General features: G+C 44.0%; 1 protein-coding gene across 5 annotated transcripts; it reads right to left on the reverse strand.

Moving 5' to 3' along the window:
* Positions 1–318: 318 nt before the first annotated feature.
* LOC143817985 (uncharacterized) lies at positions 319–26173 on the reverse strand. 5 transcript variants are annotated; one of them, XM_077299445.1, is made up of 11 exons: positions 25970–26173; positions 24642–24710; positions 23419–23491; positions 22420–22496; positions 5134–5179; positions 4974–5044; positions 3646–3691; positions 3406–3550; positions 2831–2960; positions 1033–1240; positions 319–761 (listed from the first exon to the last, which is right to left on the reverse strand). In XM_077299445.1, exons 1-10 carry the CDS (start codon positions 26097–26099, stop codon positions 1071–1073), a joined length of 957 nt encoding a protein of 318 aa, XP_077155560.1. In that variant the 5' UTR covers positions 26100–26173; the 3' UTR covers positions 319–761; positions 1033–1070. The 5 variants fall into 5 exon arrangements, 3 of the variants coding, with proteins under 3 accessions (XP_077155560.1, XP_077155561.1, XP_077155562.1); XM_077299446.1 differs by lacking the exon at positions 319–761 and having other exon boundaries at positions 1042–1240; positions 2831–2860; positions 2938–2960; XR_013224240.1 differs by lacking the exon at positions 319–761 and adding an exon at positions 1760–2560 and having other exon boundaries at positions 1120–1240.
* Between the last annotated feature and the right edge of the window lie 1305 nt (positions 26174–27478).

Genomic DNA, 27478 nt, shown 5'->3' on the forward strand with positions numbered 1-27478 from the left:
TGAGCAGTGTATATATACCATAACCGGACATAATCAGTCAATCCCAGATCTTGTCTAGTAGACATCCTAATATATTGGAACTGTGATACTAAAGGAGTTATAAACAAGACTAATGCAGACCTAAGTATTGGTCCTGAAATATTTGAGATAAGACCTTTGATGACAGTTGTAATTTGCAGAGGTTCTAAAACTGAGGAGTTAAAATGACTCTTGTGATAAGTTTTCTGCTTGTAACCTGTTATCTGGAACTGGTGAGCTCTAATCCTCATAAGATGGGTGGGAAAGCAATAAATCAGGTCATTTAATACATTATTCAGTTCAGATGTTAAACTTTACTTTGTTTTTTTAATTTGTGCCATAATAATCTAAACTCCCTATTCGTATGTTTTTATAGTGTGGGAGGAAACCGGAGTACCCGGAGGAAACCCACGCAATCACGGGGAGGACATACAAACTCCTTGCAGATGTTGTCCTTGGTGGGATTGAAGTTCAGGACCACAACGCTGCAAGGCTGCAGTGCTAACCACTGAGCCACCGTGTTGCCCTAAACTAAATTCAGACAAGTTGTTTCTGTTATAACAGATTCATCCATCGCTTGTTCAGCCTTGTACTGTAGAGCGATGACATCTCTCTGCCTTTTTCTTCATCCTGCGTTGCTCTTCTTGGTGTGACATCCTTACGTGGTGGCCAGTAGATGTAGTTGGCCTCCCCAGCGGCAGCAATAATATTTATTCTCGGTTATTTTTCTAAACTGCTCAAATCTACAAATATAGAAGGAATATTGGTTAACAGACTGGTATAAATGTTGGGTAGTACCATGGATTGTATCAAAAAGAACAAATTGTAAGCAACATATTAAGAATGGTCTGTAGATAACAAAAATAATATGTTGCACCCTTAACCCTACAGCTTTCAGACGTCAGTCTACTCTGATAGAAGTAAAATATAAAAGCATAACAACAACAGAACCGCACTGGTATCATTACTCGGTGATTGCGCTTCATGAGGCATAGAATCATTAAATTTACTTACCTGTTATCACATAAGGTACATCGATAGTAGAAGTTATATCATAAAGTATAATCGTGATGCTTCTTCACCTCTGGCAGCTCAGGATGGATAGAATTGACGCGCTTTGCATAAGCCTGCCATAATGGACCATGATTGTCTCTCATTTCGTTATCGAGTAACCAGCAGGCAACATGACACATCTCGTGAGCAAGTGTGGATCGTAGGCGCACTGAAAATAAAAGAATTTATTATAGGCATGAGAAGCCTAATACACCCTGTTTTAATTTTTTTGTTTTACATATCAAGACATAATAAAAAAAATGTGGTCATTAGAAGGAAAATACAGGCGTGCCGGAAGCAATTACAATTGCCACACTGAAAATGCCCTGACACTGACACTGACTGAGAGCCACACTGAACTGTGCACTGTCGAGCTGGCTGTCAGTCAGTGCCGAGGTGTGCTTGCAGTCATTGCTCTCAGTGACTTGTGACTGTATTTGGCTCCAGTCATACCTACATCATAGAAAGCTGGCAGCTCCTGGATGAAGTAAAGTTAAGTTTCTCCTGGGTGCTGCAATTTCAATAATGCGACTGGGCACCTTCATAGCACTATTAACCTGCACATTAACCCTATATTTGCAGGCTAATAGCATTATGGGACCTGACAGGATCCCTTTAGGTTTGTATTATTAGCATCATATGGCTGCTACTTTCCCTGTTAATTCCTATTAAAGTAGGAACGTTTTACCTTACTTTTCACACACTGGGTAACAACCCTGCCGTCATCACTGCATGGCCTTCCATCCCCCACCTGCCTGGTACATCAACTTACTCCTGGCCATGCTGTGAGTACTGTCTTCTGCCAGTTCCATGCTGTGTGCCTCATGTCTCCTGCCTGCTCTGTGCATGCTTCCTGGCTGTGTGCATAGGTGGTTGGAGCTGGCAATTCCTGATTCTTATTGAGACTGTGTGCACCTTCCTAAGGTGTCCCCGGACAATTGCCAAGAGGCCTCTGATACTTAAGGCATCCCCACCCTTTGGAGGATGCCTGAGCAACTTTCTCCCTCAGTTAGTGTCATGCTACTGAGCTGCCAGGTCCTGTCCTGTCTCAGTCACCCAGTGGGGCTTTGTACCCTGGCCTGAACCTGTGTGTCTTGTCTCAGCCACCCAGTGGGGCTTTGTTCCCTGATCTGAATCCTTGTCTTTGGGCCTTGTCCCATTCCTGTCCCTGTCTGTGCTCTGGTCTATATCTGTTCCTGTTGTTTCCTTGTCTGTTGCACTTTCCATTCAGCTGTGCATTCCCTGCCTGTCAGTGTTCCGTCCCCAGTGGGATCAGCAGCCACAGCCAGACACTACCCTGGAGTGGTACCTGGCAGCGACCTGCCGCACAAGCCTGACCTCACCATCAGAGGCTCCAGTGAACACCAATGTAGCTGCTTAGTCACGCCCCTTCCAGGGTAGTCTGGTTTGTGGCTCAGTGGGGCCACACCCCCACTCTCACGCAAACCAGTCAGGGCGACAGCGTTACACACTGCTTTTCCATGTTGACCTAGTTTTTGTCAAATAGACAATGGCAAAATATTATTTATCATGAGTTGTCTTTTAAAATTGTATTCACCTAATTTTAAGACATTCTAAGGGCCAAATACTTTCTTAATTTGTCCTGATATGTAAATCCATAAAATTCAAATAGGGTGTACTTAGTTCTTCATGACTGTATGTACACTGAGTATACAAAATGTATTACAACCCAGGTAGCATCTCTTTATCGTGTATACATGTTATCTTATGAAGCATCTCGAAGTGATGTGAAACCTACCGGCAGAATTCAAGACTTGATCGGAAAGTTCTATAATGCAATAGGGTATGTTATTCTGTAAAATCTGATAGGTTCTAGCAGATATTTTGGTAAGTGTCTTATCCCACACTAATTCCACATCTTTAGGAAGCTAAAAAGAGAAATTAATTTCATTAAATCTGTAAGCTCTTAGGTCCCAATCTAACAAAGTACCCAACGCTCATGTGTTATTTACGTGACTGGTCTCCTTATATTGGGCATTGGGTATTTTGGGAAGACCAAGTTATGAGAGCAACAACAAAAATAAACTTATTATAAAATGTCCAAATGTCAACTAAATAAATGTAAAAATTCTTTAAGCGTCAACCTATAATTTGGCAATCTCTCTCTATACGTGTTGGAGCTCGTATAAGGTCTCCACTCATTTCTAGATAAGAAGAGAGTTTTCCTGAGATTTTCAATAACTAAATTACAGAACAGTGACAAAGTTGTTAGGGTGGTGTCAAGAAAGGTAAGGCCACTTTCTTGGAAGTAATTGTGGGAGGAGGGAGATGATGGATTTGTCATGTATAACCCAGATACTGATGGGAACATACCTGATTCCCGAAGACGGTTTTGTTATACAGCTTATACAGTCGTTCCGCTAGCTCGTTTTTAGTCTTCTGGAAGTTTGTCACGTAGATGGAATTCAGTGATATGATGTCTTCCAGGAAACAACCAGGGATTTTGCACAATGGCATACTGGGAAAAATGGAAATTATCTATAAATTCACAGGAAACATTTCTTACCTAGTTCACTGCTTTATATAGAAATGAATATGTACAAAATAACTCACGTGTCCTGTGTGTTAGCGCTCTCCTTACTAGCAGATGGTTCATTACCTGTGTAAAAATATAGAAGAGTGAAAAGATTTTTCTAAGTTTTAGGCTAAAAACTGATGACTTTGCCAATAAAGCATGTCCGTATGCAGGTCCATACTGGAGAGGGGTCTATAAACATGGAGTCTGGAAAGTCAATAAGACTACAGATATGGGATAAAACCAGAGCAGGATACATCACTGACCAGATTACCAGCGATCCACAGGATCCTACATTAGGACCAGGATCTCACATTGTAATGTGGTCTAGTAAATTAAGGAGACAAAAAGTGCAAATAGGGTCATATCCTTCAGATTAAATGTGTTTTTTTAACAGGGAGCTACTCATCTGATGGCTGAAAATAAAAGCATGTGCGTATCGGCTGCTGCAGATCCACGGCCCGCCCACGCAACCTTCTGAAAATCGTTGTAAAGCATAGTTTGTGGATTAAATCCGTGCTGCCACAATGATACAAATTCGAATATAATAAAAAACTCTGATGGTTTATTTGACTCGTTTCAAGGTCTATCTAGATGTCTTTGTGGTATTTTTCCTGATGAAGGGGTCAGATGGACTTTGAAACGCATTAAATAAAACACCAGAGTTTTTCATTATACTCGAATTTGTATCATTGTGGCAACGCAAATTTAATCCACAAACTATCCTTTACAACGACTGTAATGAGGTCCAAACACAACAGGACCCAGGGGTTTTAGCAGACGTCTACCCCACCTGCTGCTAAGTTACACTTATTAATGATATAATGTATGTGTTCAGTGCACAATTAGAAATGAACATGTCCTACGTAGCCGGAGTGTGGACCCTCAACAATCTCAACCATTCTAACAATGGTTTTCAGGAAATAAATGGAAGCTGAGATTATATGATTTCCTACTACTAGATATGAAAAGTTAAGTCACATAATATGTTCTGCACCTCTAATATAGGTAATACTGTCATATTCATTATTTATGGCAGATCAAAAGGAAAGGTCTGTCCAGTGGGTCCTTCATTTAATATGAAAATAGACATCCCATGACCTTACTTGCTGTGTTATAGTAGCTTCCATAGATTTTAATGGAGATGTGGGAGCACTTGTATAGGGTTTTATTGATGTCTATGGGACTTACAGAAAAACCCAATCAAATTTATTGCACTGCTGTAAGACATTCTATAAAGGCAACGGTGGCCATAAGTCAACATGGCGGTCACTATGCCAATATGGAAGTGTCCATCACAAAAAGCTAAGAATTGTTCTTTCTACAATAACATAAACCTGAATTTTATCTAGAAGTTATTACTTACTGCTATTTGTGGAAGTTTCTCCACTATTAGAATCCTTATGATCACTAATGTTAGTGATGTCGTCATCGGAGCTGTGAAATAAATGTAACAAAATATGAGCCCATCACTAATCATTAATCCCCCATTAATTATCTAGTAATGGAGAAGATTTATATTTTACCTGGTGGGACTGTCCAAATCACTATCTGTAGTTTGTACTTTCACATCTGCAGGAGCAAAAAAAAGAAATATGCTTTTTCAAATATTGTATTAGTAATGACTGAGAGTCAGCATCACAGAAATATTACTCATTTACTTCCTACCAGGAAGACACTTAGTACATATAGAACTAGAAGTGAAAGACCATCATCTTAATCAGGGCTATTTTATCTTCTGTCTTACTTTCCTAATTAACCATGTAGTGTTAAGTGATACCACACTTGTGTCCCCAATATCGTAATTATCCCTACAGTTTCAAAGTTGTCTTTTTCTACTACCACCTGGAAATCTCCTCATGCTTGTCCAATTTTTTTAATTAATCTAATATATAAAGCTGAATGTGTGTATGTATGTGTGTATGTATGTCCGGGATTGGCATCTGAACCGTCACAGCTACAGCCACAAAATTTTGCACAGTCACACGTCTGGACCCCGAGAGCGTCATAGGCTATGTTGTGAGGTGAAATTTTAACCCCGCGCTTTCCAATTCACCAAACAATTTTGCCCCTATCTACATAATGGGGAAAAAGTGAAAGGAAAAGTGTTGGAGGCGTCGCAGCTACAGGCACAAAATTTTGCACAGTCACATGTCTGGACCCCGAGAGCGTCAAAGCTATGTTGTGAGGTGAAATTTTGACCCCGCGCTTTCCAATTCACCAAACAATTTTGCCCCTATCTACATAATGGGGAAAAAGTGAAAGGAAAAGTGTTGGAGGCAAATTAACAGCTGCCAGATGTGAACAAGGGGGACTTAAAGAATGAGAGCGATGTCGCCAAAGAGTATATACTGTACAGTTGCTAAGGTGGGGCCCCGACATGGGATAATCACCACACGACCACGGGGATATGAACACACACACAAAATGCGCCACACACTACCACATGCTCGAACACATATACCACCCTCAGCGCACATTTCACCACACATACACCAACCTCGCCACATAAAAGTCGAAACACAAAAGTCGCCGCTCAAAACTCGCCACGCGCAAAACTCTCCACATGCAAAACTCGCCACACGTGCAAAACTCACCTCATGGAAAACTCGCCACACGCAAAACTTGCACACGCGGAAAAAATGCCACATGCACAAAAGTTGCAACACATGCAAAAGTTGCCTCACACAAAACTTGCACATACTCAAAAGGCACCACACATAAAACTCGCCACGCGCAAAACTCGCCATGCGCAAAACTTGCTGCACACAACTTGCTACACTAACCTGTCACATGCAACTCGACACACAAAAAGTTGCTACACGCATGTCGCCACACAAAACTCATCTCACAAAAGTCGCTACATGCATGTCGCCACACGCAACTCAACACACACAACTTGACACACGAAACTCGCCCTAAAACACACACAAGTCTGGTATTATCCTTTAAAAATAAAAATCTGATTAATAAGCAGACAAACTACAAGAGCAACAAATGTACCATATAGGAATCCTGCAGCTGTCAGTCACATGACCAGTCTATTATGTGTATGTGTGAGCTAATATATACTGCCAGGGGGTGGGCTTACTGTTGGCTGGGGATTTATCAGGCTGCCAATTTAGCTTACAAATACTGAGGTAAAAATTCGGACCAAATAACGTGTGAACGAGGTCTAATACAGGAGGAGATGACATACAGATATATACTATATACAGGAGGAGATGACACACATGTATATACTATTTACAGGGGAGATGACACACAGGTATATACTATATACAGGAGGAGATGACACACAGATATATACTATATACAGGAGAGATGACACACAGGTATATACTATATAGAGGAGGAGATGACATACAGGTACATACTACGTACAGCAGGAGATGACATACAGGTATATACTATATACAGGAGGAGATGACACACAGGTATATACTATATACAGGAGCAGATTACCTACAGGTATAAAGTATATACAGGAGGAGATGACATACAGGTATATACTATATACAGGAGGAGATGACACACAGATATATACTATATATAGGAGAGATGACACACAGGTATATACTATATACAGGAGGAGATTACATACAGGTATATACTATATATAGGAGGAGATGACATACAGGTATATACTATATACAGGGGACATGACACACAGCAGGTATATACTATATACAGGGGAGATGACATACAGGTATATACTATATACAGGAGATGACATACAGGTGTATACTATATATAAGGGAGATGACAAACATGTATATACTGAGGTGAAAATGAGAGGTGTGAGGTGAAAATGAAAAGGTGTGAGTGCAAAATGAGAGGAGTGAGGGAAAATAGTGGAGTGATTGGAAAATGACAGATGTGAGGTCGAAATGACAAGTGTTAGGGGGGAATGAGAGGAGTGAGGGGGAAAATAAGAGGAGTGAGGGGGAAAATGAGAGGTGTGAGGGAGAAAATGAGAGATGTGAGGGGGAAAATGAAAGATGTGATGGGGAAAATGAGAGGCGTGATGGGAAAATAAGAGAAGTGAGGTGCTATAACTAACCACAGATATTTACTATGCCCAGGCAACGCCGGGCTCTTCAGCTAGTCTAATATATAAAGCTGAATGTGTGTATGTGTGTATGTGTGTATGTATGTATGTATGTCCGGGATTGGCATCTGAACCGTCACAGCTACAGCCACAAAATTTTGCACAGTCACACGTCTGGACCCCGAGAGCGTCATAGGCTATGTTGTGAGGTGAAATTTTAACCCCGCGCTTTCCAATTCACCAAACAATTTTGCCCCTATCTACATAATGGGGAAAAAGTGAAAGCAAAAGTGTTGGAGGCAAATTAACAGCTGCCAGATGTGAACAAGGGGGACTTAAAGAATGAGAGCGATGGCGCCAAAGAGTATATACCGTACAGTTGCTAAGGTGGGGCCCCGACATGGGATAATCACCACACCACCACGGGGATATGAACACACACACAAAATGCGCCACACACTACCATGTGCTCGAACACATATACCACCCTCAGCGCACATTTCACCACACATACACCAACCTTGCCACATAAAAGTCGAAACACAAAAGTCGCCGCTCAAAACTCGCCACGCGCAAAACTCTCCACATGCAAAACTCGCCACACGTGCAAAACTCACCTCATGGAAAACTTGCCACACGCAAAACTTGCACACGCGGAAAAAATGCCACATGCACAAAAGTTGCAACACATGCAAAAGTTGCCTCACACAAAACTTGCACATACTCAAAAGGCACCACACATAAAACTCGCCACGCGCAAAACTCGCCATGCGCAAAACTTGCTGCACACAACTTGCTACACTAACCTGTCACATGCAACTCGACACACAAAAAGTTGCTACACACATGTCGCCACACAACTCATCTCACAAAAGTCGCTACATGCATGTTGCCACACGAAACTCAACACACACAACTTGACACACGAAACTCGCCCTAAAACACACACAAGTCTGGTATTATCCTTTAACCCCTTCCCGACCCATGACGCCTATGCGGCGTCATGGAATGATCGCATCCCTGCAGATCGGGTGAAAGGGTTAATTCCTATTTTACCCGATCTGCAGGGAGAGGCGGAGTTGTACTTCAGCCTAGGGGGGGTGGCTTTGCCCCCACGTGGCTACGATCGCTCTGATTGGCTGTTGAAAGTGCAACAGCCAATCAGAGCAATTTGCAATATTTCACCTATGAAAATGGTGAAATATTGCAATCCAGCCATGGCCGATGCTGCAATAGCATCTGCCATGGCTGGAAATCATGTACTGGCCCCCCCCACCGCCCCCGATCTCCTCCCCAGTCGTCCGTTATGTGGCCCGGTCCTCTCCGTCCTCCTGCCCGCTCCCCCATCCTCCTGCCCGCTACCCCGTGCTCCTGTCCGCTCCCCCCGTCCTCCGATCCCCCCCCCTGTGCTCCGATCCACCCCCCCACCACCCCCTCATACTTACCGATCCTCCCGAAGTCGGTCCGTCTTCTCCCTGGGCGCCGCCATCTTCCAAGATGGCGGGCGCATGCTCAGTACGCCCGCCGAATCTGCAGGCTGGCAGATTCATTACAGGTACATTTTGATCGCTGTGGTAGGTTCTACCACAGCGATCAAAATAAAAAAATAATAAATAAACCCCCCCCTTTATCACCCCCATAGGTAGGGACAATAATAAAATAAAGAATATATTTTTTTTTCTTTTTCCACTAGGGTTAGGGTTAGAACTAGGGGTAGGGTTAGGGGTAGGGTTAGGGTTACGGGTAGGGTTAGGGGTAGGGTTATGGCATGTGCACACAGAGCGGCTCGGCCGCGGATCCGCAGCGGATCCACAGCGGATCGGCCGCGGATCCGCAGCGGATCGGCAGCGGATCGGCAGCGGATCGGCAGCGGATCGGCAGCGGATCCTCAGCGGATCGGCAGCGGATCCACAGCGGATCGGCCGCGGATCCGCAGCGGATCCGCAGCGGATTGGCCGCGGATCCGCAGCGGATCGGCCGCGGATCCGCAGCGGATCCGCAGCGGATTGGCCGCGGATCTGCAGCGGATCGGCCGCGGATCCGCAGCGGATCGGCAGCGGATTGGCCGCGGATCCGCAGCGGATCGGCAGCGGATCGGCAGCGGATTGGCCGCGGATCTGCAGCGGATTGGCAGCGGATTGGCAGCGGATCCGCAGCGGATCCGCAGCGGATTGGCCGCGGATCTGCAGCGGATTGGCTGCGGATCCGCAGCGGATTGGCCGCGGATCTGCAGCGGATTGGCCGCGGATCCACAGCGGATTGGCAGCGGATTGGCCGCGGATCCGCAGCGGATTGGCCGCTGCGAATTCGAAGCAGTTTTCCATCAGGTTTACAGTACCATGTACACCTAAGGAAAACCAAATCTGCTGTGCCCATGGTGCGGAAAATTCCGTGCAGAAACGCTGCATTGTATTTTCCGCAGCATGTCAATTCTTTGTGCGGATTCCGCAGCGTTTTACACCTGTTCCTCAATAGGAATCTGCAGGTGAAATCCGCACAAAAAAACACTGGAAATCTGCTGTAAATCCGCAGGCAAAACGCAGTGCCTTTTACCTGCAGATTTTTCAAAAATCGTGCGGAAAAATCTCACACGAATCCGCAACGTGGGCACATACCCTTAGGGTTAGGGTTGGAATTAGGGCTAGGGTTGGAAATAGGGTTAAGAATAGGCTTGTGGTTAGGGTTACGGATAGGGTTAGGGGTGTGTTGGGGTTACAGTTGTGGTTAGGGTTGGGATTAGGGTTACTGTTGGGATTAGGGTTAGGATTAGGGTTGGAATTAGGGTTACGGTTGTGTTGCGGTTAGGGTTGTGGTTAGGGGTGTGTTGGGGTTAGGGTTGTGATTAGGGTTATGGCTACAGTTGGGATTAGGATTAGGGGTGTGTTGGGGTTAGTGTTGAAGTTAGAATTGAGGGGTTTCCACTGTTTAGGCACATCAGGGGTCTCCAAACGCAACATGGCGCCACCATTGATTCCAGCCAATCTTGCGTTCAAAAAGTCAAATGGTGCTCCCGCCCTTCCAAGCCCCGACGTGCGCCCAAACAGTGGTTTACCCCCACATTTGGGGTACCAGCGTACTCAGGACAAACTGGGAAACAACTGTTGGGGTCCAATTTCTCCTGTTACCCTTGCAAAAATAAAAAATTACTTGCTAAAACATAATTTTTGAGGAAAGAACAATTATTTTTTATTTTCACGGCTCTGCGTTATAAACTTCTGTGAAGCACTTGGGGGTTGAAAGTGCTCACCACACATCTAGATAAGTTCCTTCGGGGGTCTAGTTTCCAAAATGGGGTCACTTGTGGGGTGTTTCTACTGTTTAGGCACATCAGGGGCTCTGCAAATGCAATGTGACGCCCGCAGACCATTTCATCAAAGTCTGCATTTCAAATGTCACTACTTCCCTTCCGAGCCCTGACGTGTGCCCAAACAGTGGTTTACCCCCACATATGGGGTATCAGCGTACTCACAACAAACTGGGCAACAAATATTGGGGTCCAAATTCTCCTGTTACCCTTGTGAAAATAAAAAATTGCTTGCTAAAACATCTTTTTTGAGGAAAGAAAAAAGATTTTTTATTTTCACGGCTCTGCGTTGTAAACTTCTGTGAAGCACTTGGGGGTTGAACGTGCTCACCACACATCTAGATAAGTTCCTTGGGGGGTCTAGTTTCCAAAATGGGGTCACTTGTGGGGGGTTTCTACTGTTTAGGCATATCAGGGGCTCTGCAAACGTAACATGATGCCCGCAGACCATTCCATCAAAGTCTGCATTCCAAAACGTCACTACTTCCCTTCCGAGCCCCGGCATGTACCCAAACAGTGGTTTACCCCCACATATGGGGTATCAGCGTACTCAGGAGAAACTGGACAACAACTTTTGGTGTCCAATTTCTCCTGTTACTCTTGCAAAAATAAAAAATTCTGGGCTAAAAAAATATTTTTGAGGAAAGGAAACATTTATTATTTTCACGGCTCTGCGTTATAAACTTCTGTGAAGCACTTGGGGGTTCAAAGTGCTCACCACACATCTAGATTAGTTCCTTGGGAGGTCTAGTTTCCAAAATGGGGTCACTTGTGCGGGAGCTCCAATGTTTAGGCACACAGGGGCTCTCCAAACGCGACATGGTGTCCGCTAATGATTGGAGCTAATTTTCCATTCAAAAAGCCAAATGGCGTGCCTTCCCTTCCGAGCCCTGCCGTGCGCCCAAACAGTGGTTTACCCCCACATATGGGGTATCATCGTACTCAGGACAAACTGGACAACAACATTTGGGGTCCAATTTCTCCTATTACCCTTGGGAAAATAAAAAATTCTGGGCTAAAAATCATTTTTGAGGAAAGAAAAATTATTTTTTTATTTTCATGGCTCTGCGTTATAAACTTCTGTGAAGCACCTGGGGGTTATAAGTGCTCACTATGCATCTAGATAAGTTCCTTGGGGGGTCTAGTTTCCAAAATGGGGTCACTTGTAGGGGAGCTCCAATGTTTAGGCACACAGGGGCTCTCCAAACGCGACATGGTGTCCGCTAACGATTGGAGCTAATTTTCCATTCAAAAAGTCAAATGGCACGCCTCCCCTTCCGAGCCTTGCCGTGCACCCAAACAGTGGTTTACCCCCACATATGAGGTATCGGCATACTCAGGAGAAATTGCCCAACAAATTTTAGGATCCATTTTATCCTGTTGCCCATGTGAAAATGAAAGAATTGAGGCTAAAAAAATTTTGTGTGAAAAAAAAGTACTTTTTCATTTTTGCGGATCAATTTGTGAAGCACCTGGGGGTTTAAAGTGCTCACTATGCCTCTAGATGAGTTCCTTGGGGGGTCTAGTTTCCAAAATGGGGTCACTTGTGGAGGAGCTCCAATGTTTAGGCACACAGGGGCTTTCCAAACGCGACATGGTGTCCGCTAACGATGGAGATAATTTTTCATTCAAAAAGTCAAATGGCGCTCCTTCCCTTCCGAGCCTTACCATGTGCCCAAACAGTGGTTTACCCCCACATGTGAGGTATTGGTGTACTAAGGAGAAATTGCCCAACAAAATTTAGGATCCATTTTATCCTGTTGCCCATGTGAAAATGAAAAAATTGAGGCTAAAATAATTTTTTTGTGAAAAAAAAAGTACTTTTTAATTTTTACGGATCAATTTGTGAAGCACCTGGGGGTTTAAAGTGCTCACTATGCTTCTAGATAAGTTCCTTGGGGGGTCTAGTTTCCAAAATGGGGTCACTTGTGGGGGAGCTCCAATGTTTAGGCACACGGGGGCTCTCCAAACGCGACATGGTGTCCGCTAAAGATTGGAGCCAATTTTTCATTGAAAAAGTCAAATGGCGCTCCTTCCCTTCCGAGCCCTGCCGTGCGCCCAAACAGTGGTTTACCCCCACATATGAGGTATCAGCGTACTCAGGACAAATTGGACAACAACGTCCGTGGTCCAGTTTCTCCTTTTACCCTTGGGAAAATAAAAAAATTTTCGCTAAAATATCATTTTTGTGACTAAAAAGTTAAATGTTCATTTTTTACTTCCATGTTGCTTCTGCTGCTGTGAAACACCTGAAGGGTTAATAAACTTCTTGAATGTGGTTTTGAGCACCTTGAGGGGTGCAGTTTTTAGAATGGTGTCACTTTTGGGTATTTTCAGCCATATAGAACCCTCAAACTGACTTCAAATGTGAGGTGGTCCCTAAAAAAAATGGTTTTGTAAATTTTGTTGTAAAAATGAGAAATCACTGGTCAAATTTTAACCCTTATAACTTCCTAGCAAAAAAAAAATTTGTTTCCAAAATTGTGCTGATGTAAAGTAGACATGTGGGAAATGTTATTTATTAACTATTTTGTGTCACATAACTCTCTGGTTTAACAGAATAAAAATTCAAAATGTGAAAATTGCGAAATTTTCAAAATTTTTGCCAAATTTCCGTTTTTTTCACAAATAAACTCAGAAATTATCGACCTAAATTTACCACTAACATGAAGCCCAATATGTCACGAAAAAACAATCTCAGAATCGCTAGGATCCGTTGAAGCGTTCCTGAGTTATTACCTCATAAAGGGACACTGGTCAGAATTGCAAAAAACGGCAAGGTCATGAAGGGGTTAAAAATAAAAATCTGATTAATAAGCAGACAAACTACAAGAGCAACAAATGTACCATATAGGAATCCTGCAGCTGTCAGTCACATGACCAGTCTATTATGTGTATGTGTGAGCTAATATATACTGCCAGGGGGTGGGCTTACTGTTGGCTGGGGATTTATCAGGCTGCCAATTTAGCTTACAAATACTGAGGTAAAAATACTGACCAAATAACGTGTGAACGAGGTCTAATACAGGAGGAGATGACATACAGATATATACTATATACAGGAGGAGATGACACACAGGTATATACTATTTACAGGGGAGATGACACACAGGTATATACTATATACAGGAGGAGATGACACACAGATATATACTATATACAGGAGAGATGACACACAGGTATATACTATATAGAGGAGGAGATGACATACAGGTACATACTACATACAGCAGGAGATGACATACAGGTATATACTATATACAGGAGGAGATGACACACAGGTATATACTATATACAGGAGCAGATTACCTACAGGTATAAAGTACAGACAGGAGGAGATGACATACAGGTATATGCTATGTATAGGAGGAGATGACATACAGGTATATACTATATACAGGAGGAGATGACACACAGATATATACTATATATAGGTGAGATGACACACAGGTATATACTATATACAGGAGGAGATTACATACAGGTATATACTATATATAGGAGGAGATGACATACAGGTATATACTATATACAGGGGACATGACACACAGCAGGTATATACTATATACAGGGGAGATGACATACAGGTATATACTATATACAGGAGATGACATACAGGTGTATACTATATATAAGGGAGATGACAAACATGTATATACTGAGGTGAAAATGAGAGGTGTGAGGTGAAAATGAAAAGGTGTGAGTGCAAAATGAGAGGAGTGAGGGAAAATAGTGGAGTGATTGGAAAATGACAGATGTGAGGTCGAAATGACAAGTGTTAGGGGGGAATGAGAGGAGTGAGGGGGAAAATAAGAGGAGTGAGGGGAAAATGAGAGGTGTGAGGGAGAAAATGAGAGATGTGAGGGGGAAAATGAAAGATGTGATGGGGAAAATGAGAGGCGTGATGGGAAAATAAGAGAAGTGAGGTGCTATAACTAACCACAGATATTTACTATGCCCAGGCAACGCCGGGCTCTTCAGCTAGTCTTATATATAAAGCTGAATGTGTGTATGTGTGTATGTGTGTATGTATATATGTATGTCCGGGATTGGCATCTCAACCGTCACAGCTACAGCCACAAAATTTTGCACAGTCACACGTCTGGACCCCGAGAGCGTCATAGGCTATGTTGTGAGGTGAAATTTTAACCCCGCGCTTTCCAATTCACCAATTTTGCCCCTATCTACATAATGGGGAAAAAGTGAAAGCAAAAGTGTTGGAGGCAAATTAACAGCTGCCAGATGTGAACAAGGGGGACTTAAAGAATGAGAGCGATGGCGTCAAAGAGTATATACCGTACAGTTGCTAAGGTGGGGCCCCGACATGGGATAATCACCACACCACCACGGGGATATGAACACACACACAAAATGCGCCACACACTACCATGTGCTCGAACACATATACCACCCTCAGCGCACATTTCACCACACATACACCAACCTCGCCACATAAAAGTCGAAACACAAAAGTCGCCGCTCAAAACTCGCCACGCGCAAAACTCTCCACATGCAAAACTCGCCACACGTGCAAAACTCACCTCATGGAAAACTCGCCACACGCAAAACTTGCACACGCGGAAAAAATGCCACATGCACAAAAGTTGCAACACATGCAAAAGTTGCCTCACACAAAACTTGCACATACTCAAAAGGCACCACACATAAAACTCGCCACGCGCAAAACTCGCCATGCGCAAAACTTGCTGCACACAACTTGCTACACTAACCTGTCACATGCAACTCGACACACAAAAAGTTGCTACACACATGTCGCCACACAACTCATCTCACAAAAGTCGCTACATGCATGTTGCCACACGCAACTCAACACACACAACTTGACACACGAAACTCGCCCTAAAACACACACAAGTCTGGTATTATCCTTTAAAAATAAAAATCTGATTAATAAGCAGACAAACTACAAGAGCAACAAATGTACCATATAGGAATCCTGCAGCTGTCAGTCACATGACCAGTCTATTATGTGTATGTGTGAGCTAATATATACTGCCAGGGGGTGGGCTTACTGTTGGCTGGGGATTTATCAGGCTGCCAATTTAGCTTACAAATACTGAGGTAAAAATACTGACCAAATAACGTGTGAACGAGGTCTAATACAGGAGGAGATGACATACAGATATATACTATATACAGGAGGAGATGACACACAGGTATATACTATTTACAGGGGAGATGACACACAGGTATATACTATATACAGGAGGAGATGACACACAGATATATACTATATACAGGAGAGATGACACACAGGTATATACTATATAGAGGAGGAGGGCCGAAACTCCGCCCCCTCCTCCCCGCTCATGACACTGGGCAGCGGATGCGTCGTAAGACTGCATCCGCTGCCCACATTGTGATTAATTAGCACACTGTCCGTCGGTACGTCGGGCCGACGGTTTGCGACGGACTAGTGTGAAAGTAGCCTTACAGATGCACCTTTTCTGAGGTGGCTGGGGGCAGATATTTTTAGCCTGGGGGGGGCAATAACCATGGTCCCTCTCTAGGCTATTAATATCTGCCCTCAGTCACTGGCTTTCCCACTCTGGCGGAGAAAATTGCGCTCCCAAAGTTTACACACAGACACTTCTAACATTATTAGTGAGGAATATGTAAAAATATAAGGGATATCAGATGGTTTACTGTATGTAAACCATGTCTCATATGCTGTCGGGTTTGATAAGGAGATAGCAAAAGCCGGCAATTGAATTACCGGCTTTTCTGCTATCTAGTGCTGAATTAAATATAAATATAAATATACATATATATGTGTCTCACTGCCATATACATATATATATATATATATATATATATATATATATATATATATATATATATATATAGGCTGTATATATGTTTTCACGAATATTTGAGCCCATGGATCCATTATATGTCCATTTTGCAAGCCGGTGAGAAAATCTCGCCATACGGATGCCATACAGATGACACACGGATAATTTTTGGAGAAAAAAATCGCATCCTCGCATTGAATACGGATCACTGTTCAGGAACTTTTCTGCATATTTCGGCTGTAAAAAACGGACCGTATTTTGATATGTTAGGTCTGACCCTAAAACAAGGAGGGCTGTTGAATACCCATCTGTTCTAATTTTGCTGTTAAACAAGAAAGTTTGTGTGTCACAGACAGTGTTCCTCTTGGATTGTGAGATGGTCGCCATCCATTTTTCCCTATCCAGATATGTTGAGGTGACTTGGATATTAAGGCTATGTGCACACGATGAAGGTTTGCTGCGGATCCCCACTGTGATGTACAGTATAATGTTATCCAATAGAAAAAAAAATAGCTGTGCAGATGGTGCAGAAAAATCAGTGCGGAATTGCTGCTGATTTCAAAGAAGTGTATGTCACTTCTTTTGTGCGGATCGGCATCGTTTCTGCACCCCTCCATGTTAAAATTCCGCAGTGGCAAAAACCGCTGAAAATCCGCACAAAATCCGCATAAAAACCGCGGTAAATCCGCAGCTGCTGGATTTGACCAGGAGATGCGGATTTTGTGCAGAAAATTCTGCACCTCTTTTCCTACGTGTGCACATAGCCTAATAAGGTTGTGTTAGCATTAAAGAGCTCATAGAGGTCCGATACAATCCTAGGAAACCTTAAGGGTATGTTTCCACGGTCAGGAAACGCTGCTTGTTTGACGCTGCGCAGAGCTGCAGCGTCAAACAAGCAGCGTCCAGATGTTCCAGCATAGTGGAGGGGATTTTATGAAATCCCGTCTCCACTATGCGTGGAAACCCGCATCAGTCTTCCCTGCGACTCCGGACATGCTGCGCGTCTTTTCAGATCGCAGCATGTCCGTACACCTTGCGGGGACGCAGCGTCCCCGCAAGGCATAAAACAGGGCGCTATGGGAGAGAGCGATGATCCCGGATGTGAAGAGTTAACACATCCGGCATCATCGCGTCCCAGAAAGGGGGCAGGGCTTAGCGCCGAGCGGCTTCGCCGCTGCGGCGATACCGCCGGCCATCCTGACAGTGGAAACATACCCTAAGGGTATGTTTCCACGTTCAGGAAACGCTGCGTTTTTGACGCTGCGTTTTTCCGCAGCGTCAAAAACGCAGCGTCCAGATGTTACAGCATAGTGGAGGGGATTTCATGAAATCCCGACTCCACTATGCGTTAAAAAACGCATGCGTTTTTGCCGCGAAAACGCACGCGCGGTGCGTTTTTTCAAAACGCAGCATGTTGCTACAATGAGCAAAACATGCAGGCACACCGCAGGTGATCTGTACTCACATTGAGTTGCGGTGAGGCGCCCTCTGGTGGATGAACTCATATGAACTCGAGCGTGGGAACTTTTCCAAGGCTGCAGTTCATGAGTTCATCCACCAGAGGGCGCCTCACCGCAACTCAATGTGAGTACAGATCACTCAGCTTTCCCTCATTAACCCGGGGATTACAACCACGAGCGAGTGCATTAGCGCAGCTCATGGCTGTAAAATAATTAACCCCTTCAGATGGATTACCACGTGGGACGTGACGGTTCACCTGAGGGTATGTATCTTGTGCTTTTATTATTTTATCCAAGCGAGGGATTGCAAATGGATTGAGAGAACAATAAAATATTAAAACAACCTGTGTGTTTATTTCATTAAAATACTTTTTAATCATGTGTGTGTGTGTTTTTTAACCCTTTCAAACAATTGGATTAATAATGGATAGGTGTCATAATTGACGCCTCTCCATTATTAATCTGGCTTAATGTCACCTTCCAATAGCAAGGTGGCATTAACCCTTCATTACCCCATATCCCACCGCTACAGGGAGTGGGAAGAGAGTGGCCAAGTGCCAGAATAGGCGCATCTTCCAGATGTGCCTTTTCTGGGGTGGCTGGGGGCAGATGTTTTTAGCCACGGGGGGGCCAATAACCATGGACCTTCTCCTGGCTATTAATATCTGCCCTCAGTCACTGGCTTTACCATTCTGGCGGAGAAAATTGCGCGGGAGCCCACGCCAATTTTTTCCGCCATTTAACCCTTTATTTCAGCAGCTACAGCGCTGAAATTTTGCACATACACACTACTAACATTAGTAGTGTGGAATATGCAAAAAAAAGGGGGATATGAGATGGTTTACTGTATGTAAACCATGTCTCATATCCTGTCGGGTTTGTGCAGGAGAAATGAAAAGCCGGCAATAGAATTACCGGCTTTTCACATAGATCGCGCTGAAGTAAATATAAATACAGACTATATATATATATGTGTCTCAATGACATATCTATATATATATATATATATATATATATATATACATATATATATATATATATATATATATACTGTATATATGTTTTCCCGAACATTTGAGCACATAAATCCATTAGATGTCGGTTTTGCAAGCTTGCGAGAAAATCTCGGCATACGGATGCCATACGGATGTCACACGGATGTCACACGGATCATTTGATGCGAGGAAATCGCATCCTCGCACTGCACACGGATCACTGTTTTTGAAACATTTGTGCGATTCTCGGCCGTGAAAAACGGACCGTTTTTTTATACGTTAAGTGTGTCCCCGGCCTAATTCTAAAACTCTGGGCAAAACCGTCAATGAAAAAGACCTGGGTGTATGGGTGGATGACAAACTCATATTCAGTGGCCAGTGTCAGGCAGCTGCTACAAAGGCAAATAAAATAATGGGATGTATTAAAAGAGGCATAGATGCTCATGAGGAGAACATAATTTTACCTCTATACAAGTCACTAGTTCGACCACACTTAGAATACTGTTCACAGTTCTGGTCTCCGGTGTATAAGAAAGACATAGCTGAACTGGAGCGGGTGCAGAGAAGAGCAACCAAGGTTATTAGAGGACTGGGGGGTCTGCAATACCAAGATAGGTTATTACACTTGGGGCTGTTTAGTTTGGAAAAACGAAGGCTAAGGGGTGATCTTATTTTAATGTATAAATATATGAGGGGACAGTACAAAGACCTTTCTGATGATCTTTTTAATCATAGACCGGTGACAGGGACAAGGGGGCATCCTCTGCGTCTGGAGGAAAGAAGGTTTAAGCATAATAACAGACGTGGATTCTTTACTGTAAGAGCAGTGAGACTATGGAACTCTCTGCCGTATGATGTTGTAATGAGTGATTCATTACTTAAATTTAAGAGGGGACTGGATACCTTTCTGGAAAAGTATAATGTTAAAGGGTATATACACTAGATTCCTTGATAGGGCGTTGATCCAGGGAATTAGTCTGATTGCCGTATGTGGAGTCGGGAAGGAATTTTTTTCCCCAATGTGGAGCTTACTCTTTTCCACATGGGTTTTATTTGCCTTCCTCTGGATCAACATGTTAGGGCATGTTAGGTTAGGCAATGGGTTGAACTAGATGAACTTAAAGTCTTCCTTCAACCTTAACTATGTAACTATGTAACTCTATGACAAAAAACGGATCGTTTTTTTTTCAAAACTCGCCGGATTGTGCCTGATGTGTGAAATTAGCCAGATAGATGTATGGATAGAAACATCTATGTATCTATAGATATATCCATAGATAGGCCGATGTTGATTAATGAACATAAAAAAAAGGGAAAAAAAACGGCGTGGGCTCCCACGCAATTTTCTGCGCTAGAGGGGGAAAGCCGGGGGCCAATATTTGTAGCCTGGGAAAGCGTTAATACCAATGGCCCCTCCCAGGCTATGAATATCAGCCCGCAGCTGTCTGCGTAGCTTTTACTGGCTATTAAAATAGGGGAACCCAAAAAAATGACGTGGGGTCCCCCTATATTTTATAGCCAGAAAGGCTACGCAGACAGCTGCGGGCTGATATTCATAGCCTAGAGAGGGGCCATGGGTATTGGCCCCCCTGGCTACAAATACCAGTCCGCATCTGCCCCAGAAATGGCGCATCTGTCCGACGCAGTCCAATTAGTAATGTGTCCCATGACTATCTCCCCTATAGAACAGTGACATCTGGTGATGTCACTGCTCTATAGGACCTCCAGTGACACACTGACAGACAATGGCTCCTGCAGTGCATCACTGAGGTTACCTCAGTTCACTGGTCTCACTTTATGGCATTTGCTGCGTGGGAACTTTCTCACACAGCAATGCCAAAAGTGAGACTAGGGACTATTTTTTACAGTGGCGGAGGAATACAGTGCGGAAGGATACCTTCATCCCATCATTGTATTCCTGGAGCCCCTAGAGAGCGGTCGCATCAGCTGATTCTGCTGTTCTCCACCGGAGATCGTCATGGGACACTCGTGGATTTCTGCAGATCAAGGAGTATAGTGTTTGTTATTTTAATATTTTTTACAGGTGACACTGGCTTCGGGGATCAAAGTGACAAGTGATGGTGAGTATATAATCTATATTATATGTATTGTATGTTATATCTATGTATTGTATGTCTATATGTATGCTCTGTTGTATGTTCTGTCATATGTTGTATGTACTGTCATATGTTGTATGTATTGTATGTCTATATGTATGTCATATGTTGTATGTACTGTCGTATGTTGTATGTACTGTCGTATGTTGTATGTACTGTCATATGTGGTATATTGAAGGTGATGTCATATGTTGTATGTTCTGTTGCATGTTCGTGTTTTGTTTTTTTTTACATTTAATACATTAGCCGGATGATGGGACTACTACTGTCCCATCATTGGCTAATGTGTCAATCACTGTCACTGTATCAGGCAGAGCCCGATGGGACTTGTAGTCCCATCGGACGATGCCTGCACGTGCACACACCCCCAAGGACCCCCCACAGCTCGGCACAGACCCCCCACAGCCCGGCGCAGACCCCCCACGATCCCCGCAGACCCTCGTGATCGCCGCACACAGACACGCACATCTTCCCCGCACACACAGTCTCCGCCCACGCACCACCCACACTCCGCCCACGCACTCTTTCCTCCTCCCGATCTGCAGCATTTCTCACAGCAAAACCGCAGATCTTTTTTAGATCTGCGGTTTTGCTGCAGATGTGCCCGACTCAATGCAAGTCAATGGGTGCAGAAACGCTGCAGATCCACACAAGTAAATGACATGCTCCTTCTTTTTACCCGCAGCGTTTTCAGTGCGGAGTTTTCCGCACCATTAGCACAGCATTTTATTTTTTCCATTGATTTACATTGTACTGTAAATCACTTGCGGATCTGCAGCATTTCTGCACGGTAAAAAACGCTGCTGATCCGCAGGAAATCCGCAACGTGTGTACATAGCCTAATTTGGCGAAGCTGGAGAATTCTAATTTCAAATTCTTGTCTCAGCTCTATAAACCAGTAGATAGTAGATTCTACAAAATCTTTCCCTATAAAAATAATCAGCAATACAATGTGGCCGCAATATAGCACTGCAGCCCATAGTGGACGTAAGCTCTCACTTCAGCATTCTGCTGACTTCCAGGGTAGTAGAAAGACCTACTTTTTATGGTATTTTAGATTAATAGCTACCTGGCTTCACGACGACAACTTCTCTCAGGTCTGCATCCTCCTGTTTGCCCCGACGTCTCCGGACTCCATACAAGTAACTGTGACACAGAGAAATGTCTTTATGAAAACTGGCACAGAAGGTAATATTCAGCTGCCCACCAGAATTTACCCCTGCCCCTCCCCCACTACAAATGGGGATATAAAGGTAGAGCGTATACCAGTCCTAGTACATATTACATCATAATACAGCACCAGGACCTGGAAAATGGCAGCTACTGATTATGTCACTAACCACTGAGCCACCATGCTACCCGGTATATAGTACAGTGCTAACCACTGAGCCACAGTGCTGCCCTGTAGATAGTATGCTAACCACTGTGCTACACTGTAAATAGTAGTGTCAACGACTGAGCCACTGTGCTACCCTGTAAATAGTACACTGCTAACCACTGAGCCACTGTGATATCTTGTATATAGTACAGTGCTAACCACTGAGCCACTTTTCTTCCCTGTGTATAGTACAGTACTAACCACTGAGCCACTGTGCTACCCTATATATAGTACAGTGCTAACTACTGAGACACGTGATACCCTGAATATAGTACTGTGCTAATGACTGAGCCACTGTGCTGCCCTGTAAATAGCACAGTGCTAACCACTGTGCTGCACTGTACTATTTACAGGGTTAACCACTGAGCCACTGTGCTACCCTGTATATAGTACAGTACTAACCACTGAGCCACTGTGCTACCCTATATATAGTACAGTGCTAACTACTGAGACACCGTGCTACCCTGAATATAGTACCGTGCTAACGACTGAGCCACTGTGCTGCCCTGTAAATAGCACAGTGCTAACCACTGTGTTGCCCTGTAAATAGTACAGTGCTAACCACTGAGCCACTGTGCTACCCTATATATAGTTCAGTGCTAACCACTGAGCCACTGTGCTACCCTGTATAGTACAGCCCGTTTACATGAAAAGAGAATAATATGATGTGGAGAGAAGATGGAAACTTACTAGAAGATCCAGATCGCGACCAAAAAGGCAACAATTATCATCAGACCAATGGGCAGGACATAGCGACGAATGACTGGCAAGAAAGAAACAAGAAGCCGGATATTAATTCCTATCTCAGGCAGAATATTCCAGAAGACATTGACAGGATAAGGGGCTCCACATTATATATATATATATATATATATATATATATATATATATATATATATATATATATATATATATATATATACACTCACCGGCCACTTTATTAGGTACACCATGCTAGTAACGGGTTGGACCCCCTTTTGCCTTCAGAACTGCCTCAATTCTTCGTGGCATAGATTCAACAAGGTGCTGGAAGCATTCCTCAGAGATTTTGGTCCATATTGACATGATGGCATCACACAGTTGCCGCAGATTTGTCGGCTGCACATCCCAAAGATGCTCCATACAAGGCAGGATGGATCCATGCTTTCATGTTGTTTACGCCAAATTCTGACCCTACCATCCGAATGTCGCAGCAGAAATCGAGACTCATCAGACCAAGCAACGTTTTTCCAATCTTCTACTGTCCAATTTCGATGAGCTTGTACAAATTGTAGCCTCAGTTTCCTGTTCTTAGCTGAAAGGAGTGGTACCCGGTGTGGTCTTCTGCTGCTGTAGCCCATCTGCCTCAAAGTTCGACGCACTGTGCGTTCAGAGATGCTCTTAGGCCTACCTTGGTTGTAACGGGTGGCGATTTGAGTCACTGTTGCCTTTCTATCAGCTTAAACCAGTCTGCCCATTCTCCTCTGACCTCTGGCATCAACAAGGCATTTCCGCCCACAGAACTGCCGCTCACTGGATTTTTTTTCTTTTTCGGACCATTCTCTGTAAACCCTAGAGATGGTTGTGCGTGAAAATCCCAGTAGATCAGCAGTTTCTGAAATACTCAGACCAGCCCTTCTGGCACCAACAACCATGCCACGTTCAAAGGCACTCAAATCACCTTTCTTCCCCATACTGATGCTCGGTTTGAACTGCAGGAGATTGTCTTGACCATGTCTACATGCCTAAATGCACTGAGTTGCCGCCATGTGATTGGCTGATTAGAAATTAAGTGTTAACAAGAAGTTGGACAGGTGTACCTAATAAAGTGGCCGGTGAGTGTATATATATATGTATATATATATATATGTAACTGTGGGCAGGACTTGGGATAGGATGATGGGAGCTAGGAGATGAAGGAATTGACTACTCACTGTTATTATCATCGCTGATTTTCCCGTTCATTGTGGGGAACGTCTCAGCCCATGGTCTCTGGGAAACCGCTGTCCAGAAGAAAAAGAAGGAAAATTAAGACATGAAACCCATGATAACAGCAAGTGACCCCCATATTGTACCATGAGGGGATAGAAGACTCCTTATAGCTGAACCCTAGGCAGTCCCCAGTGATAAGGTCCATTACCTGCTTATATCATTGGAACTTTCTCACCTGAACATGAGCAAATCAACCCAAATCTAGAGCAATTCTCTGCATTTCTGTATTGCCCAACATTATAAAGAGTTGGCGCCCCAACACATAGAACACTGGTCCCAGCGCCGTGATGTCACATAGCATCAGAATCCTGTCGTCTGGGGGCTGCTGAGCGCTGCTGACTGATGGCGGTGTATGGGATATAATATCTACAGGGGGATTCTACCTCCAGTCAGACTTCTGAGGAGCTGTATAGACATGAAGTTCCTTCTATCATTCATAACCCATGAATAACCTTCAGGATCTAAATATCCTCATATTTCTTTATAACGGCCAGTTTCCTGACACAGAGCTAACAATGGCGTGCATAGCCATAGAGGTAAATGACACAGTTCCGTCTGCCACCACTAGAGAATATGGGCGCATGGATACATTCAACTCAATAGTAATAAAAGTGATCTGGACCGAACTGGACTTTAAATTTTATGAAAAAAGGAAGAATTAGAGGATTTAAAGGACAAAACAAGAATCCCCTGGAGGAAGCTGACTGGAAACAGCTGGCATCATACATCTGACATCCTGATACCTGGACCTATAAAAGGTAGGAGAATTCCTTAACTATAACACAACCTATAGACTTGTTACAAATTAATCTTCTTAGCATAGAATGTAAGTCCGCAAGGACAGGGTCCTCTCCCCTCTGTACCAGTCTGTCACTGTAAACCTGTTTACTGTAAATGATATCTACAACCCTGTACGTAACCCCTTTCTCATGTACAGCACCATGGAATTAATGGTGCTATATAAATAAATAATAATAATAATAATAATAATAATAATAGTAATTAGTATTCAGTGAGCTCCCCCTAGTGGTGGCTTCAGGCATACACTTTTTTTTTCTATAAAGGGAATTATTAGATTATAGAATAATGGCTAATTTCTTCGCACTACAGCGCCACTCCTGCCCATGGGCCATGTCCGGTATTGCAGTTCAATGACTTTCAAGCGAATAGTGATAAAATGCAATATGACACACAACTGTTCTATAACCAATACCCATGAACATACAAAGAAAAATACAATATTCAATCATTATTTATCAAAGTTTCTTACCTTCTGGTGTTTTAGCAGGTCTCCCTTCTACACAATAGAAAAAAATAGTGAACAACACTACAACAACTCTCCGCACATCCATTCTCTCCAACATCAAACCCTCAAAAGACTCCAGTGCCCTCCAACGCATAGAACACTGAACACAGCATTGTGATGTCACAGAGCGTCAGAACTGCCAGCTGTGATGATGTCATCAGTGATGTAATCTGAATAAGGAGCTGTAGATGGAGCCATGATATTTAAAGGGAAAATGTCATATGGATTATGCCTCCTGAACTGCCCCGGGTAGCTTACAAGTCATGAGACAGGCATCACAAGCCTGTTACTAGATTCCTAAACGCCCCAATAGATTGTAGAAAGAAGACCTTTAAAGCTTTGTTGCTGGCTATGAAAATTAACTGGTTGCACCTAGGAAGTCCTGGTGACAGGAACAGTCTCTGTTCCCAACCGGAGAACCACATCCTATGACCTGTCTGATTGACGGGCAGATCATTGACCTACTGTACATCACCCATCTCCCAGATGAAATTCCACGCTTGTCGCTGAGTGGATCCTTTTGGCCACACTGCTTTAATATAATGGAATATCTTGTCATGTGGCCGCTAGTGCCGATCCCTGATCGTCCAGATGATGTAGTCGCCCACACATAGGACACCTATAGTCAGGACCAGCATTTGGGGCAGGCAGACCAGGCAGATGTCTGGGGCCCCCAATCACAAAGGGGGCCCCCTGCTTCTGCAGCCCCTTTATGAAGTGCCAAGAGGGTGTACAGCAGTGAATAACACTGTGCATCCTCTGTAGTCTCGGAGCGTATCTCCCAAACCCCCCTCCAGCCCCCCTCTCTCTTTCTCCCTGCAGTCAGGTTAGAAGTTGAGTGAGGGGGAGGGGCCCGATTACACCACAGCAGACAGAGGTCAGAGCTGGGCCATAGTGATGGGCAGTCCGGCTCTTTTTGGTGATCCGGCTCTCATGGCTCCGCTCACCAAAAAGAGCCGGCTCTTTCGGCTCGTGAACCGGCTCTTTTTGGATCGTATTAGATCCCTATTGAGTACCTGTTCATGCGTCCGAAACTCCGCCCACCTACCGCAGAAACTCCGCCCACTTCTCAGAGAGCCAATTAAATTGAAGAGTGGGCGGGGTTTTGCTCAAGTGGGCGGGGTTACCCCCCTCTCTCTTTCTCCCTGCAGTCAGGTTAGAAGTTGAGTGAGGGGGAGGGGCCCGATTACACCACAGCAGACAGAGGTCAGAGCTGGGCCATAGTGATGGGCAGTCCGGCTCTTTTTGGTGATCCGGCTTTCATGGCTCCGCTCACCAAAAAGAGCCGGCTCTTTCGGCTCGTGAACCGGCTCTTTTTGGATCGTATTAGATCCCTATTGAGTACCTGTTCATGCGTCCGAAACTCCGCCCACCTACCGCAGAAACTCCGCCCACTTCTCAGAGAGCCAATTAAATTGAAGAGTGGGCGGGGTTTTGCTCAAGTGGGAGCTGGCTCTTTGTGTCGGCTCGTTC

The sequence above is a fragment of the Ranitomeya variabilis genome, chromosome 3 (assembly GCF_051348905.1).
Source record: "Ranitomeya variabilis isolate aRanVar5 chromosome 3, aRanVar5.hap1, whole genome shotgun sequence".
Taxonomy (NCBI): Eukaryota; Metazoa; Chordata; class Amphibia; order Anura; family Dendrobatidae; genus Ranitomeya; species Ranitomeya variabilis.

Bases quoted from the DNA above. Each gene is read 5' to 3' on its own strand.
- LOC143817985 (XM_077299445.1), bottom strand. From the start codon at position 26,099: ATGCGTTGGAGGGCACTGGAGTCTTTTGAGGGTTTGATGTTGGAGAGA. The intron at 3,692-4,973 runs GTAAGTAATAAC...ATTTTTACACAG, and splicing joins AGAAACTTCCACAAATAGCA to GTAATGAACCATCTGCTAGT. The intron at 2,961-3,405 runs GTATGTTCCCAT...TTCTCTTTTTAG, and splicing joins AAACCGTCTTCGGGAATCAG to CTTCCTAAAGATGTGGAATT.